Source organism: Ciconia boyciana, chromosome 21, assembly GCF_034638445.1.
Source record: "Ciconia boyciana chromosome 21, ASM3463844v1, whole genome shotgun sequence".
Lineage (NCBI taxonomy): Eukaryota > Metazoa > Chordata > Aves > Ciconiiformes > Ciconiidae > Ciconia > Ciconia boyciana.
The window spans coordinates 3154413-3171291 of NC_132954.1; the positions used below are offsets into that span (position 1 = coordinate 3154413).

A 16879-nucleotide genomic window follows, 5' to 3' on the forward strand; every position below is an offset into this window, starting at 1 on the left:
AACCCGCAGCTGTAATCCCTTGCCCTTCCCCAGCGCTCATCGCTCAAGAAGCTCCAAAATTCCCCAACCGCAGCTTGAACTGACCCCGGCAGAGGGCAGAGAAAGATGACCCCGTGCAGCATCTCCGCAGCGTAACCCAGAAATGGGGATTTTCTTTCATCATCGACTCACTGGACGATGCTCCCCCGCCAGAGACGGGCGAGGAACCCAGCATCCTGCACCCCATTTCTGAGCTTTACCCCTAAAAACCTTTCCTGGGGAATGCTGCCTGCCATAGAGCCGGCCGACTGGATTCTGCATTTGCTTACGGGTGCCAGTGGCGAAGTCGCACGGGGAATTGCAGAGTTGTGTTTTGTGGCTCCCTGGGGAGAGCAGGGGTCTGGTTTGATGCTCTTAGATTTACCACAACTATGGGGAAGATGGGGAATGCAAGCTCGGTACATTTTTAATTAAAGGCTGATAAACAGCCTCTCTGCCTGCAAAGCATCAGTGGCTCAGGGGTGTAATTAGGCCAAATCTCCTCAGAATTTACCAGTGCGTTGTGTTGTGGTGCTGGTGCACGAATACGTTGGTGAAAGCTCGGATCGGTTGTTTCAGTGCATTGCAATGTGCCGCCGGCGCTTACAGCAGGGATGTGGACGCGGGGACGGGGATGCGGACGCGGGGACGGGGATGCGGATGCGGGGACGGGGACGCGGATGCAGGGACGGGGACGCAGGGATGCAGGGATGGGGATGCAGGGATGCAGTGCCACGATCCGTGGAGTGACGGAGGGGGCTGTGGGTGTCTCTTTGGCAAGTTCAGAGGAAGAAAAGCAAAACGCCGCGCTCAAAGCCGGCTCCTTGCAGAAGCTCTCCTCTTTGTGCCTGCCCGGAGGAGAAAGTGCTTCTGGAACCTGCTTTAAACCCTGTCTGCGGGGGGCTGCATCAAACGCCTCGGCTGCTAAAGTTCACTTAGGGTAACGTTTTTATCCCAGCTGCTGAACTCCCCTGTGCCTTCACAGCGGGAAGGGGGAAACTGCCACAACCCCAGTCCCAGCGCAGGCTGGCCTGGCCGGGAGAAATGGGATCCGTGGGTGCCTCGCAGGGGTGGGCGCAGGGGCTCTGGGCCCGGAGCATCCTCTCCGGCAGCGGCGGGTCCCGTCCTGCGCAGGGGGGTGCCGGGGCCGGGCTCCCTGCTGGGGAGGGCGGAGAGGGGACCCGAGGGAGAGGCATCCCGGCCCGGCGGCTGCCCGCCCTCCTCCCCGCCGCTCCCCGGGGCCCGGCCAGGCTCCGGCCCCGCTCGCAGGCGGGAAAATCCCCGTCGCTCCCCGCAAAGCCACCGCGACCTTCCCACGGCCGGGAACCCGCCGCCGGCCCCGCCGGAGCCCGCGCCCCCGGGGCGAGAGCGGGGGGGGGGGGTCCCGGCCCGGCCCCCGCCGCCACCCCGCGCTCCGCCTCCCCGCGGGGCCGCGGCCGGGGCCGGGCGGGGCGGGGACCTGGGGCCGGGCGGAACCCGCCGCCCCCCCGCCCCGCGCCCAGACGGCCCGGAGCTGGGAGCCGGGAGCCGGGAGCCGGCCGCCCCGCTGCTCCCGCCGCTCCATGGCCCCGGCCGCGGCGGCGGAGCCCAGCGCCCGCCGCCCCCGGGGGACCGGCCCCGGCCCCGGCCCCGGCCCCGGCGGGAGGCGCACGGCTCGGCGGCCGCCGGTGAGTGCGGGCTGGGCTGGGGGGGGCGGCCGGGAGGGGAGCGGAGCCCCGGGGGGGGGCACCGGCGGGTGGGTGCCCACGCGAGTACACGGACAGACGGCCCCGGCCCCGGCCCCGCACGCTGACATCAGCCCCGGGCACACCGGCCCCGCAGCGGCACCCACGGAGACGGGGCACCCACGGAGATGGGGCACCCACGGAGACGGCCACGCTCCCGCAGAGCCCAGGCACACGCAGGGACACGCACAGACACAGCGCATGGACAGACGGACACGGGCGCACGCTCGCTTGCACACGCTGACACGCAGGCGGGCACAGATGTGCACGCACACTCGTGTGCGAGCCCACGCGCGGACACATCCCCCCTTGCGTGGCCAGAAACCGGGAGCCGGGAAGCAGCCGGCTGTCCTGCCCGAATCCCGGCACTTTTTGCAGTTCCCCGAGTCTCCTGGCAGAGGGTTGAGGCGAGGAGCGGTCACGCAGCTAATCCCCACGCAGGATTTGATGCAGACACTCGAGAGAGGAGAAGTGGGTGGAAATTATCCCGGTAGCTCCTGGACTTTGGGATCGGGGGGGCCTTTCGGCACAAGGGGCTCAGCTTTGTGGCTTGCAGGGGGGGAACAACCGCAGCCGGACCCACGGCTCCCGTCTCGCTTCCAGGTGGGTCTTGATTCCTGTTCACAAAAGCGGGGAGACCGGGCTTTTGCCGGGTGAAGAGTAGGGGAGGTGGGGGGTTTAAAATGCCGGAGGCCAGAGGAATCCCGGCCGGGAATACGGCTGGGAACTTCGCTGCTTGTAGGCAAAGTGGGATGTGGGTCCCTGGGTGGGAGGAGGTGGGCTGGAGGTGTTTGTACCCGCTGGAGAACTTGGGCCGTGCCTGGGAGCAGGGAGGATTTGGCAGCCCCCCGGAGTCTCCCCCCTCCCTCCCTCCCTCCACGCTGGCAGGGATTTTTCAAAGGAGCAGCAGGGAAGGTGCCAAATTCAGAAAGAGTTTGGTCCTAATTCCCTGGAAATCCCAGCCTACGGATTTTTTTTTCTCTCCTTCCTTTTCTCTTCGCCGTGAGGATTTGCAAGGTGCTTGGCTGCAGCCCGCATCCCCGGGTGCCCTGCCACCCTGCGCCGCTTCCAAGAGGCAGGAATTCTCCCAGGAAATCCCCCTGAGCTCCCCACTCCTCCTCCTCCTCCAAGCAAGCAAAAAGCTGCCATTAGAAATCCGCTCTCCGTTTAAATTTAGATGCCTGCATTATCTTGAATTTGGATTTATTAATTATTTGCATCTGGTTCATATCAAAAAAAGTTGAGCAATGCAGATGTCCTGATTTCGGCGTCAGCTTGGAGGCGAAACACAAAATTTGCTGGCGTTTCTATTGTCTCCATAAACAATAGCCCGTCAGAGGCGGCCGGGAATTACGATCCCCTTCACAGGGGTCTGACATGAGTTAAGCATCCATCCAACTTGCGTGATCTCCTCGCTATGGGTGACTGCGGCTCATTTCCCAGCCGTAGAGATTAGTCTAATTAGCAGAGCAAATCTGGGTAAGGCAAGCTCTTGTAATTAGTAATCAGCTGGATGTTTCCACGCACTTTCTTTGCCTGAGGGGTAGAGAGGAGTTTAGCGGATGGCCCCGTTTTGGGAGCAGAGAGGACTTTGGAGCAGTCAAGGTGAACGGGGCTGGTGGCACTGGTGGCTCTCCCCGCTCCCGGGCGTTGCTGCATCCCGTTTGCCCATCGGGACCTTCTCACCGGGGGGACCCCATCAAGCACGGGGTGGAAAGCAAAGGGACAGCCCCGTCGGTGTCCCCAGACCACCCCAGCACCGTCTTTCCCCGTAGCCTGCTGTCCCGGCTCATGTTCCAGGTGGCAGTGGTAGCCCTGGTGGCTCCCAGCTGCTGTCTGGGATGTGTGACCTGAAGAGGGGAAGCCAGCAAGACGCTTCTCGGCAGCTTGGCCAGGCGTGGAGGTGGTGTCTCCATCAGCGAGTGCTTAGTGGAGGTGGTTGGGTGTTAACGTCTCGTCCATCCCGTCCTTCGCTCGGGGAAGCTGAGGTCTCCACTGCTGTGGAGAGAGAAACGGGGGGCGTTTCAGGCTGATGAGCCATCACCTTTGGGTGACGGGCAGAGGGTAAATAGTCATGGCCGGGATCTCCTGTGCTGCAGCAAAGGTGAAAATGTAGCACAAGCCCCGTTAAAAGCAGGCGTGAGACCCCCAGCCCAGGACCAGAGGGTGGTTCCCGCTGGGAAGGGGGATAATCCTTCTCGCACCATGATAATTAGCGTTACAGGGTTTATGTGAAAGCTTCTATGAGGGAACTTAATTAATTATGATTGATTAACAGGTGTCCCCAGCCAAAGCTGAAGCCGGAGAGACAGATTTTGTCACCACGTTGGGAACACACTTGTGCTGGGGTCACGGCAGGGAGATTTACCCTTTGGGACGGAGCCTGGAGGAGGCTTTGCAGCTTCGGGCTGGGAGCTGCTGGTGGGTGCCGGGATGGTGACAGGGTTTTCTTCTGCTGGGAGAGTCCCAGAAAGACGCCCAGCGGCTTTTTGTCTTGTTTCTTCTCTCTGGACACCTTTAATGTGTAGCCAAGGGGGGAAATTTGAAGTGGACTGCGAAAAATAGGAAAGGAGGAGGCACCACGCGGGCGAGGACGTGGGGCCTCAAACCACCCCGAGCATCCAAGGTGATGGTTGCACCACGCGCCGGGACCGGTGCTGCTCCCCTGCCGGCTTCGCCTCTCCTCCAGCCGGGGTGGGAGGTGAGATGGGGAGAGGGGAGCTGGTGCCTGGGTGCTGCTCTGCGCGATCCCCCCCTGCCCCGTGCCGGGGGCGGCGTTGGAGGTTAGGCTGAAAAAGGGAGTTATTTTTAAGTGTCACATCTCGGCACAGACTGTCATTACCATTCTCCGTACCTTCCCCGGTGGGTGGGGAAGCCAGGGAGGGCTCTCGCAGCTCGGTGTGTCCTCGTACCCCTAAGGTCTTGGCTGCCTGGGTCCCCCTTCCCTGCGGAGGGGGGATTTGGGGGAGCTTAGCCACCATGGGCTTTGGCATCACGGGCTCCCACGGGGGCTTGGATGAGGCAGAGGGGGCTGCGCTGTGTCGCAGCACTTTGGGGGTCTCACCCATCACCACGGCCTTTAAACACACTGCAGCCTTTGCTGGCTGATTTGGCAACGAATTTCAAAATCAGTTTATTCCCAAAGTCAGGAGAGCGGCTTTAAAGTCACAATATTTTAGGAAAAGAAAAGGAAAAACAAGGGGCTTTCTGTTTGTCAGGCGTTTCTTGAGCGCTCGTTACAGCCTGGGCTGCTCCCTGTACCGGCTCCCTGGGGTGATGCGCTGCAGACGAGACGTGCAGGAGACCCACGCGACGGGATCCTGGGCTCAGGATGGGACCGTGCCCTGGGGAGGTGCTGGGTTTTAAATCCCTGCTGACGTGGTGGAGTCCGTCCCTCACCGAAGCCCTTTCCAGGTGTTATCCTGGAAGGATAACTGGCAAGGGGGATAAACCTGCAAGGGGAAGGCAGCTGCCCTCCGCGTTGCCTGCGCTTGGCCCCGGTCCGTAAGGTGTTTGTGCAGCTCTCCAGCACCTAAGCCTGCTGCCTGGCCACGGGCTGGCACCGCCTGCGACACCGCACCAGGGTGCCACTGCCAGGCACCGGTGCAGCCCCTCATCCCCCGGCCGGAGGGAGATTTTGAGGCCAAATCTGCTTTCTGATAGCCTGTGGCGTGCTGCAAACTCAAGCTGACAGCACGGTCGCGGCAGGGGCAGAGCACCCCTGGGGCACCCAAGGGGTGCAGGGACCCGCCTGCGAGAGGGACCCTTCCCGAATTCTGCTCTGCCCCCAGTCCAGCTCCGCTGTCGTCGGATGCGTTGGGATTTAGTGTCAAATTTTAGGAGCGTCTGTCTGCAAAGGCGACGGGAGAGGATTGGGGTGGGAGGGTGGAGCCAGCAATATGCCTTCGTGATGGGGGGGATTAGAGAAATATTTGCGTTTATTTTAATGCCAGGCTTATTGCGGGGATTGGAAGCTTAACTCCGAACCTGGCAGCAGAGCAGCCCTCATCTCGCTCTATAACGCTAACGGCATTTACATTTCTATACTGTCATTCCTCCCCACCGGGAATCGAAGCCTCAAAACTGGAGGCGTCGGTCCCGGTGAACCACGGCTGCCTCCGGGCTGGAGGGAGGTGGCCGGGAGCGAGGGGCAGCCCCGAGCCACCGCCTGTCCCAGCCAAGGGACCGGGCTGTCCCCCTGCCCCGCCAGCACCCCCGGGACCCCGGCCCTGCCCTCCGGCTGAGCTGCGTCCAGCGCCGCTGCTCCAACATTGAATTAATTCGCGTGAGTGTCGGCGTCTGCGAGTTGCAGAATTGGATGGCAACGCTGGGGTTTATATTTTTTTAATTTTTTTTTTTTTTAAAGAGCTTATATAACCTTGGGGATTCTATTAATAAAAATAATGGTTTTGAACTCTGGGAACAACCAGCCCCGACGCTGAGCAATTAAATGCTCCGACTTCAGAAAGCAGGCAGCTATCGGGCGGCGGGGAGATAAGGGGAGAGACGCTCGGGGCAGGAGTGGTGGCAGGGGGCTGGGGAGGGGGCGAAGGGGATTCCCTGCCTGGAGGCAGACTGCCGGCATCTGCCTGTCCCTCCTGCCCTGTATCTCCATCCCTCTGCCCGGGAAAAGGGAGAGGAGCCGGGAATGGGGTTGTTTCAGACCCAGCCTGGGTCTGGGCCCCATGGATGCGGGGTGGATGGGCACCCTCTGGTCCTGCTGCACCCATTTTTAAGCACCCCGGCTCCCACGCTTCGACCCCGGGCCGTATCCAGTACGAAAGCGGAGGAACAGCAGCCCGGCACGGCCCAGGTGAACGTCACCGGGACCCAACACCGGGCCCTGGGCGGGACCCCGGGGCGATGCTCGTGGCCCCCACGGGCGCTGGCTTTGGCTCCGCGGGGGCTCGGGGGGGTTAAAGGAGATAACGGCGGAATTGGGTTTAAAGAGGCTCGGCCGAGGCTCGGGGCCAGAAATGGGAGGCGGCCGGGGTGTGTGTTCAGGGCGAGTTCGGGGCCGTGAGCCCTGGGGGGTTCACATCCCCCCCCAGCCGGTATCAAAGCGCCTTTGCTCAGCTCTTGTGGTTTAGGGGGCTTTACTTCTTTTAATCCCTAAGTAGCCAGCAAGGCATTTAAAGGGTTTAATAGAAATTTAAGAGAAGTTGAATCTAAGATGGTAATTAGAGAAAGCTGGGACACAACCTAAATCAGGGCATTTGGAGGCAAAACACCCCCCAGTCTTTGGGATGCGTTCAAGTGCCCGGTTGTTTCCCTTTAATACCAAAATATTTAGAAACTCATTTTCCATTCAGGGTGACCATTGCTTTTGGTTTATTGTGTTTCCCCCTTTGCAATGCAGGATTATCGGCTTGTTTCACAGCGAGGTTTAACGCCCCACTCAGCAGTGGGCTGTGGGTTCGCGTGGTTTTGTTTGGGACTTTTTTTTTTCCCCTTTAAATCTCCCTTATTCAAATTGTCACAGCTTGACAGCCTTGTGCCAGGAACACACTGTCATCCTGAAACTCATATCTTTAATTCCTTCCCTCTGATGCTAATAACACCTTAAGATGATTAAGACTGGAAAAAAAAAAAACTTAGCATCTTATTTTTCTGCCATCGGTGATGCTGGTTGCTGGGTCTCGGCGCTTCATTCATCTCGGGGAGTAAAATTAGAGCGGTCACGCTCCTCCTGCCGGGGTGTTTCTCCTTGGTTTTAGTTTCTGGCTTTTAATTGCTGAACATCCATGCTGCCGGGCTGCTGGGCTATCCGAACGCTTTTCTTTTGCAATTTAAGATGCAGCGGCGTGGTGAGCCCCCTCCCGCAGCATCCCTTGGCTGGGGGCCACCCTGCAGCGTTCCCCGCTCACGCCGGCGGCATGTCCCCGGTCCCCGTTTGGGAACAGCCCGGGCAGCGTTCCCACACCGGCCCCGGCAGTGCCAGGAGACGCGGGCGAGGGCACAGCCGCGCCGTCCTGCCCGGGCTGCCCAGCCACGGCCCACGTTACCAACCATTGCTGGGCACACAGCAGCGAGCAGCCGGGCTGCAAGGACACAGATTCCTGTCAACATGAGGTTATTTATTTTTTTTAAAGATGTTTTCGGTCTGAGACATGTTCAGAGCGTGTTGTAGCTTCCCCGTATCGCAGGGCACCGCTTACCCTGTGCACGACGGTGCCAGCCCAGCTGATGCTTCCCTGCCGGGCTGGTCACCGGCTGGTTTTGGCAGCAACTTTGACGCCTTCTTGCTCATCTGGGAAACAAGGTACTGGATAAAATTAAATGCTTTGCACTCTGGAACGCCCCATAAATCCCTGGATGTGGAGCTCTATCTCGGTGTATGCCAGGGCAGGACCCTGTGGATGCACTGAGTGGGCCGGCTTCCCCCTGAAGCGGAAGACAGCAGCAGATTGGGGAAAAGGGCCTCTTTCAGCTAAAATCCTGCGCGGGTGCTGGGTTGGTGGGTCCTGTGATCTGACGAGCGGCTCGAGGCTGATGGGACGTTGCTTTAGGTTTTTAGGTCCTGTTTGGATAGCGAGCGGAGCAAACTGGGGAGCTGCATCGCTTGCAGGGCCCCGTGCGGTGTGGCTTTGCCAGACCTTTGGTTTGCGTTTTCATGTGCAGCCGTGCCTCAGTTTCCCCAGCGGGCAAATAAACGGCCCCTTCCCTCGCTGCTGCCGAGCCGAGCTGGATGGTGCCGCCCTTTTGCAGGTGTCGTAGGACTCGGTGACCCAGGACAGGTCGTTTTGGCCCCCCAATGCCAGCGATGTCGCTGTGCCAGTGCCGCGGGGTCCCGGCCATCCTCGCTGCCTTGGGCAACCCAGGGGGTTTAGGGATATTTTTGAGGCTTTGGCAGCGTGATCGGAGGGAGCCCCTTAGCCCTTCCACTGCTCTCGAGCGGGGAGAGAGAAGCAACTCGAGGAAAGCAGGCAGGCGAAGGAGGAGAGCAAAGCTGCTGGTCCCTGATGTGGTGCAGCCTGTGGGTTCAGTGTCCCCCGTGCTCCCAGCATCCCCGTGCTCCTGGCGTCCTCGTGCCCCCCATGCTGCTGGCGTCCCCGTGCTTCCCGTGCTCCCGGCATCCCCACGCTCCTGGTGTTCCCATGCCCCCCATGCACCTGGCATCCTCATGCTCCCAGCGTCCCCATGCTCCCAGTGTCCATGTACTCCTCCCCATGCTCCCAGCGTCCCCGTGCTCCCAGTGTCCCGGTGGTCCCCATGTTCCCAGCGTCCACACGCTCCTCATCCTCCCGGCATCTCTGTGCTCCCAGTGTCCCTGTGGTCCCCATGCTCCTGGCGTCCCCATGCTCCCAGCGTCCCAGGCACGCAGACCCCCAGACCCATCAAGTGATGCCTCTTCTCCCCCTTTTTCTCCTCCCCACCCTGCAGGAAGAGCGCCCGAGCCGGAGACGATGACTGCCGAGAGCGCCAAAACCAATGGACCCATGCGGGAGCCGGAGGCAGGGGGGACCAAGCTGCCGGTGCCCCCCGCCCCGCCGCGGCGCCGGGGACGCAGGCTGCGGCGCAAGTCGCCGCCGGAGGTCCCGGTGAAAGGGCAGCTCCGCATGCGCTCGCCGTCAGGAGCCTTCGTCATGGTGGGCATCTCGGTGGTCCTGGTGGGCATGACCATCGCTGTGGTGGGCTACTGGCCCCACCGGGGACCCGGGGGCACCGGGGCCGGCGCAGGGAATGCCAGCACCACGGGGGACGTGAGGAGGGAGGTGGCCGCCGGGCGCCACGTGCCCCACAGCGAGAAGCTCAAGCTGATCGGTCCTGTCATCATGGGCATCGGGCTCTTCATCTTCATCTGCGCCAACACCATGCTGTACGAGAACAGGGACATGGAGACCCGCAGGCTGATGCAGAAGGGTCTCTACTCCATGGCGGTGGGGCTCCCTGAGGGGATCAGCCCTGAGGACAGGCACTGCCAGCATGGGGATGGCCAGCCCGTCCCCAAGGCCAAGGCCGAGTGCGTGGAGGGCTGCTACCAGGTGGATCTCTCCTGCCAGCCCTGCCCCAGCCCCGGCAGCAAGTGGTCCAACTGCTACAGCCCCAACAGGCTCCAGACCACAGCCGAGCTCCTCCAGCCCCCAGCAGCATCCCCCGCCACCTCCCTCCTCAGCCTCCGCTCCGGCGCCTCCGCCGAGGTCAACCTCAGCCTCTCCTGCCGCGCCGGAGCCGAGTCCCTCCTCTCCTCGGCCGTCGGTGCCTTGGCGTTGCCCGTCATCAAGCTCAACAACCGCTTGCTGGACGCGGCAGCGCGGGGGGCTGGCGAGAGGGCGGAGGGGGGCCCTGCCGAGCCCCCTGCCGAAGCCCCCCGGCTCTCCCGGGCTCCGCTCCCCAGCAACGGCAGCATCGCGCCCCGCGGCCAGGACCGTGGCGGCGGTGGTGGCCATGTCATCGTCAACATGGATGGCAGCTGCCCCGGCACGGAGCCGCCGGCGGCGGAGCTCAGCCCGGACGCGCAGCTCCACACCCCGGGACACTCCAAGTCCCTGGACCTCGGCCGGCCGGCGGTGCTGCTGGTGGCCCCCATCAAGGACCGTAAGAACCGGAGCTGGCCCCGGCTGGACCACGTCAGCCTGGTGGGTTACGCCAAACTGGAAAGCACTGGCGAGTCCTCAGACTGGCTGCTGGAGTCCAGCGAGCCCCAGGGCCGGGGCGAGCCCCGACCCAGCTCCTGGGCGGTGGGGATGGAGCGGGGCACGCGGGTCTGACGTCCCCGTGGCCCTCGGCGACTGTGACGTTGCAGTCCCTCATCCTGGCCCACAGCACCCACCAGCGACCCCAAAACCCCACATCCAGGAGGGGTTTGGGGGCAGCATTTTTTAGTGGATGCCAAGAGCGAGGTCCCGACCCGCTGCTCCTGGGGGAGGACTCGCCTGAGGTGGGATGTCCTCTCCTGGCTGCCTCTCGACAGCTTCCCGGTGGATGCCCTTGGCCTTACAAGCCCTTCTCCTGGTGGCTTTTCCAGAGGAGCCCTCGCTTTGAGACCCAACACAAACTGCAGGATGGGGATGCAGGGCAGGCAAAGCCCCACCAGCCTGTGGAGCACTTTATTTCAGCAGGGTTGGGGTGGGGGGATCTTTTGGGGGGGGTGACCCCTTGCCCAGCCTCAACCCACCAGAAAATTTGCTTGACCAGAGCACGTAAGCCTGACGGGGCTATTAAATATTATCTCGATGCCACGCGGTCCCGCCTCGCCTCGCCTCATCGTCTCGCCTGCGGGATGCTCGGAGCGGGCAGCACGCCTGCGGGAGCGGGTCCCGGAGGGTCTCCGAGGCCGTGCTGCCCCCACCCAGGCTCAGCTGGAGAGAGTACGGGTGCTCTATAACCAGATGTTGAATATTTGCAGGATAAGGTGATAAGCTCAAGGTTTGGGGTTGTGGGTTTTTTTGCAGAGCAGGGATGTAAAGGTGCTTGGGGAGCTGCAGGCAGCGAGTGAGGTGCTGCTGCCCACCCTCCTGCTGTGCAGGCAGCTGAGAAATCAAAACCGAGTCGCTGGGGTGCGGTGGTTCCCAAAGACCGTCTGCGGGTCGGGGTTTATTTGTGCTGTTTTCTGGTGGGGTAAAGGATGCGGGTAGCGGGAGGATGCGGTAGTGGGAGGATGCGATGGGGCAGCGGTAGGGGTGAGTGTTGGTGCTGGTTTTGCCAGGCCCCGTTGGGTGCCATCGCGTCACTTGGTGCCCTTTGGATGCAGAACAGGAGCTGCGTGGGATGAGGCCAGAGAGCCAGCCTTGGCACTGGGGTGGTGCGATCCCCGGAGAGGAGGTAGCACGCAAACAAAACCCTCCAAAAACCCATCACAGCGGGAAAATGCAGTAGGAAAATGTGGATAAAATGAGAAATGAGGTAGAGAAACAGGGTTCCCTCTGTTGGGTGAGGCTGCGCTGCGGGATGCCGTCCCCAGCCCATCTCGGGAGACTGCTCCGGGCTCAGCAGCCCGGAGAAGGGAAGCGTCCACTTTCCGTTTTCTTGCAAATGAGCAATTTTTGCTCCGGCATTTCTTTCCTGATCTTTTCCCAGGGTATTTGCCACGTTTGCCCCTGGGGAAGGCGTGGGCTGATCGCTGCTTTGGTGCTCAGCCCCGATTCCTGTGGATTCCCCCGGCACGTGGCTGCAGCGTCCCCCCGATGTCCCCGTGGGTGAAGCCCACCCAGGAGGGCTCATGGGGACAGGGGTGAGGAGCTGTCAGGTGCCACCGGCCGTGGCACAGCCACGGGGCAGCAGTGGTGGAGCTGGAGGAACATCCTTCACCTTTGTATTTTTAAGGCAGGGGCTGGAGGGTCCCGGCTGTGCCACCGGCTCGTGCGAACACCGGGCCAAACCTCCACCGGGCTGTCCTCCCTTGACCCTGGGAGGCACGACGCCAGGGTTTGAGCTGGTTCTTCTCCCAGAAAAACCCCTTTTTTTTTTAACACTGAGTCCATCTCTGGCTCTGGCAGAGTCCCAGGAGCCGGGGGGCGGTTGGGCACCCACCACCGGCAGACGCTGAGCCTTTGGTGGCTGCCAAGGGCACCGAGGTGGGAGCATCCCCACAGCCCCTCCGTGATGGCTGCGTCTTTCCAAAGCATCTTTTTGCTCTTTGCCTGTTTCTTTTCCCCCATCTCCGGGGAGATGTCACCTACCAAAAAGCAGAGAAGGATATTTTTTTTTGCAGCAGCAGCAGCAGCTTTGGCTTGTTGAAGCACGCGGCACATGCATCTTGCCGGGCACCCCGGGACCACCCCGATCCTCCCCGTCGATCCAGAAGTAAACGGTGCCCCTCGTGCTCCGATCGCTGCCCTGATCCTGTTCTCCGGCCAGAAACACCCCGTCCATCCGCAGCAGCTGCGTCTGCCGGTGCTGGGGGCTCGTCCAGCCCGTCCCACTCCCCCGGCTCTTCTCATCTCGGATGCCGCGGGTGTCGAAGGGTGGATCAGAGCGGAGGGGCGACTCAGGAGGTGCTCTCCGGTGACTCAGAAGGCTTCAAAATGTGGCATTGCTGCTTAGATGGGATCTCTGCCTTTTGCCTTCCCAAGACCAGAGCCCGCCGTGGTGCACATAAATGGCTGGAATATGTTTTCTCTGCATGAAATGTTGGGGTGTTTTTTTCATTCCTGTCTCTGCTTCTCCCTCTCTCTGGTCTGAAGCGAGCACGGAGCCTTGGATCTTGCAAAATTCAGGGACAATATCCCTCTCCAGACCTAAACATCCCTACAGAATGGCTTGGAAACTGCCTTTTCTGGCAAAAATATATTCTCAGCACAAGCGTTCCCAGCAGCTCAGAGGCCGGCATCCCCCTGTCCCGGGGCTGGTGCTGGGCAGAGGGGAACCATCCCTGGCCGGGGGCTCCTGTCACCCCTTTTTGTCACCCCATGGGGTTGGGGACGGGAGTCAGGGCTGTGGGAGCCAGGGAGGGTTGTGCCAGCGATGCTGTTGTCTCTCGCCTGGTTTTCATCACCATCCACATCGCCCCTCATTACCAACAGCGCCTGGCACCGGAGCTGGGGAACGGCAGATTAAAGCCTGCAAGAAACGAAACCTCTCCACGGTTGTTTTGGAAAAGTCAGGGTTTGGCACAACTTCTATTTTTTTCCTCCCTTTGAAAACTCGGCATGTTTTTGTTTCAATTTTTATTCTTATTTTTTTGATTTTCATTTCTATTTTGCCTTTCAAACAGGAGCGATATCTGCTTCGTGCCCTATTGCCCAGAGCAGATCCGGCCCCATCTCCACCTTCCCCCGTGTCCCTCCACCCGCTCCCAGCCTGCCCCATGCAAGACCCCCCGGCTGCGGGGCTGCTGAACCCCCCTTTTCCCAAAAAGCAACCCCTAAGCTTCCCCCCACACCCCTGCAGTGTTTTTTTCCTGCTTTACAAGAAGAGGCTCTTTCTGTTTCCAGTGCAAACTCTCCCAAAAAGTTTGGGTACCGGCATCCCCCTTTGCAGGGGAGCAGAGATGGGGCCGACGGCTGCGGTTTGGGAGTTGGTAGCATCCCTGAGGTTCCGCTGGGAGCGATACCAGCCCACGGCTCAGCTATTTATTTAGCTGCTTAATCTCAAAATTATTTAGGCACTGGCTCAATGCAATAAACAGCAACAACAGAAAGTCACCGGCGGGGTCTGCCCCGAAGCAGCATCCCAGGGGATGTGCCAGGAGGTTGTTTTTTATCTGAAAATAACTTTTCATTTGGGCTTAACCAGCTGCAGCCAGAGCTAATGCCAGGCCCTGGGCCACGCTTTGGAAACCGGCAGCAGGAAATTCAAGCCCGAAACGCTGTGAGGAGCCACGCCAGGAGCTGCTTCAGGGCGGGGGGCTTTTGTTTTAGTTTTCCCCCTTCATTTTCTGGCTGGGGCTCAGCCTGACCTCGGGAAGTGGCTGCAATGCAACATGGCAAATGACGGGGGACGCGAGGGGAACCTGCCTGCAACGTCTCCTGCCGGGACCACGCACCCGCCCCAGCATCCTCCTCCCGCCCCAGCATCCTCCTGCCCCACTCAGCAGCATCCTCTGGGGAGACGTTTCTGAGCCACACAGGGATCGTTTCAAAATGCAAGGCTGCTTTATTAATGAATCCAATGGGGTGAGAAGACCCATGCCCTCTCTAGGGAGAGCATCATCTGCGCATCCCTCACCTGCAGCTCTGCCTGCGGACACTGTTTCCCACTGTTTTGTGGGGTTTTAACAGCGCTGGTTTCAACGGATGGATGCCGTGGATGCTCTCACACCCACGCTGTCCCCACAGCGTGCTGGGAATAACACCGGGCAGGGATGGATCTGGGTTAAAACAAAAATAAAAAACTAAAGCAACAAAATCCACCCCGAATCTCTCCATTGACCCCGCTCGGCTGCAGAGCTGTGAAGTTAAACCATCCTGGAAGCACCGGAGATCTCGCGCTGTGCTGCTTGTGAGGGGCGATGCTGGACCCTGTCGTCTCGCCCTGCCCAGGAACTGGCTCTATAAACTGTAGGTTAAATCCTCAGACTCAGGTACTCAGTTATCACCCGCTGGCGTAGCCCCACCCCAGGAGGTGCCTGCTGCCGGGGGAGATTCCTACCAGGAAAAGGGGGATTTCACCAAAAACACCAGCAAATGAAAATAGCGGGGTTGTCCCCAACTCTGACCAGGACTGACCGTGGGGTGTCCCTTGGGCCACCGCAGCAGAGGACGGAGGCAGGAGAGGCAAGGGGCCCCGCTAATTGCAATTACCCCCGCACCACCAAGGGACCTCTAGGCTGGTGCACGGTTACGGGCCAGCTGTAGTTTGGGCCAAAAATGGACAAAATGTGGAAAATGGATTGGGGGAAACCACCGCCATCGGCTGTGTGTGGGAGAGCTGCCCTGGGGAGGGTGCAGCCCCCACCAACAGCTGTAAGAGGGTCTCCCATACCTGGAGCCTCCCCAGCTAGCACCGGTGGGGCTCCAGGATGGCTGTTGGGATGCTCTGTCCCCAGGGGAGGTGGTGGAGGGGGCTAATAACAGCCCTTCGGCCAGCTCTTTAACGGGCACCTGCATGGAGCTGGAGCCAAGGACCATGCAGCTCGAATGGGGCAGGGTCGGAGCTGGCCCAAGAAACGTCCTCCAAAAGGGCAAAAAGGGGGGGGACGGAGAGGACTGGAGCAGCCATGCCAAAAAGCAGCAGACCCCGATTGTAAAGGATCCAGACCCAAACCCCCGAGCGCAGACAGCCACGGCCATGCTCGGCCAGATCGGCCGCAGCTGGGGACGGTCGCTCCCACCCCGCGCCCGATGCTGCTCAGCCCACCGGGTCCCACCAAGCTGCCAGCCCTCGGGCTGGTTTGCAGCCCTTCCTCCTCCTCCTCCTCCTTCCTCCTCCTCTCCCTGCAGCAAGGGAGGCCACGGCCATGAGTCTGCCTGGCCAGAAAGTCCTTCCTTAAGATTTAAAGTGAAGGAAAGCACTCTGCTAGCGGCCACGCACTTGTAGTACAGCCAGGGAATGCAAATGTTGGTGCATTATTTAGGGTGAGTGCTCTCTGCTATAAATCTCCTTCCTGAGGCGCTGGGAAGATGAAGTGTCAGGGCTTTCTGTGCCGGGGCCGAGGCTGGGGCCATCGCAACGTGCACCGAGCGACAGTGCGGCACTTTGCACCTTGTGTTCAGCAATAAGGACCCCTAAGCGGGGGTGATGGGGAGTGATGGGGTGTGGAAGTGCTCCCCACTGCTATAAAGCCTTGTGACCTTTTGGCGAGGTATATAGGGTGCTGCTTTTGGATACTTTTTTTAAAAAAAAGGAAATAAGTGTGATGCAAAGTGCCTCTCTGCATTAATGAGCCAGCACTGAGCCAAGGGCACCCGTCTTCGTGCTTCCCAGCACCCGAGGGAGCCGGGACCAGGCTGGAGCTGGGGTGGGTATGGGAGTAGTTGCTTGATTTTTTTTTTTTTTTTGCTTTGTTTTTTGGCTCTTGTGGGTTTGGGGGTGTCTTGCACAGACTCGCTGGCACCCCAGGCTCTGCACATTTCTCCTGCTGCAGAAAGGGGCTGTGCAACATGGGCTGAGCCCCTCGGGCTGCTTCTGGGTGGGACGGGGAGAGCTGAGCTCCAAAGCCCGAGTCCCCCGTCAGCTGCTATCAGCGTCCCTGCGATGCGTGCTGGCGGGGCTGCGGGCCAGGTCTCTGGGGCTTTGGCTTGGAGCCTGTTGGGGACAAGCGGTGCTGGGGGCAAACGGGGCGGGGGGAGGATGTGCAGATAATGTCTGTCTGGCATGCAAGGGGTTGACTGGGACTTGGGGCATTTAAGGGCTGTGAATTTGGGCTTTGGGAATCCATTCCTACCTCAGGAAAACTGTCTCATACGGAGCAGCTTGGTAGGACATGTGTGTGGAGGGCAGCAGGGGAAAGCTTGTGTCTGACCACCTTGGAGCTTCACTGCTGCAGAGCCGGAGCTGCGGGTCAGGACCGGCCGAAAGCCACCGCGTGCGGCTCCCCGGCACTCGGCTGCATCGCCACGCCGCAGCGGGGACCGGCTCCGGCGCCTGGAGCAGCCTCGGTGTCCTGCAATGGGCAGCTGCTTTTGGGAGATGAGAAGTACCCACATTGGGGTGCCGGAGCTGGGGCCGATGGAGCCGTCCCTGCCCAGGCACTAAATGCCGTGGCCACCCGCGATGTCCCCTGGGTGCCAGAGCTGCACCCACCGACCCCCTCG

The 16879-nt window shown here is 60.7% G+C and overlaps 1 protein-coding gene across 2 annotated transcripts; it reads left to right on the plus strand.

Annotated features, from left to right (window-relative positions):
- The first annotated feature begins 1498 nt into the window (after positions 1–1498).
- On the plus strand, positions 1499–15961 carry TMEM200B (transmembrane protein 200B). 2 transcript variants are annotated; one of them, XM_072885243.1, is made up of 2 exons: positions 1499–1685; positions 9126–15960. In XM_072885243.1, the coding sequence occupies exon 2, from the start codon at positions 9149–9151 to the stop codon at positions 10451–10453; it is 1305 nt and encodes a 434-aa protein (XP_072741344.1). In that variant the 5' UTR covers positions 1499–1685; positions 9126–9148; the 3' UTR covers positions 10454–15960. The 2 variants fall into 2 exon arrangements, with proteins under 2 accessions (XP_072741344.1, XP_072741346.1); XM_072885245.1 differs by lacking the exon at positions 1499–1685 and adding an exon at positions 1917–2345 and having other exon boundaries at positions 9126–15961.
- The last annotated feature ends 918 nt before the right edge of the window (positions 15962–16879 follow it).

What these genes read in the sequence shown, in the direction of transcription:
- TMEM200B (XM_072885243.1), top strand. Translation starts at nt 9,149, where the DNA reads ATGACTGCCGAGAGCGCCAAAACCAATGGACCCATGCGGGAGCCGGAG.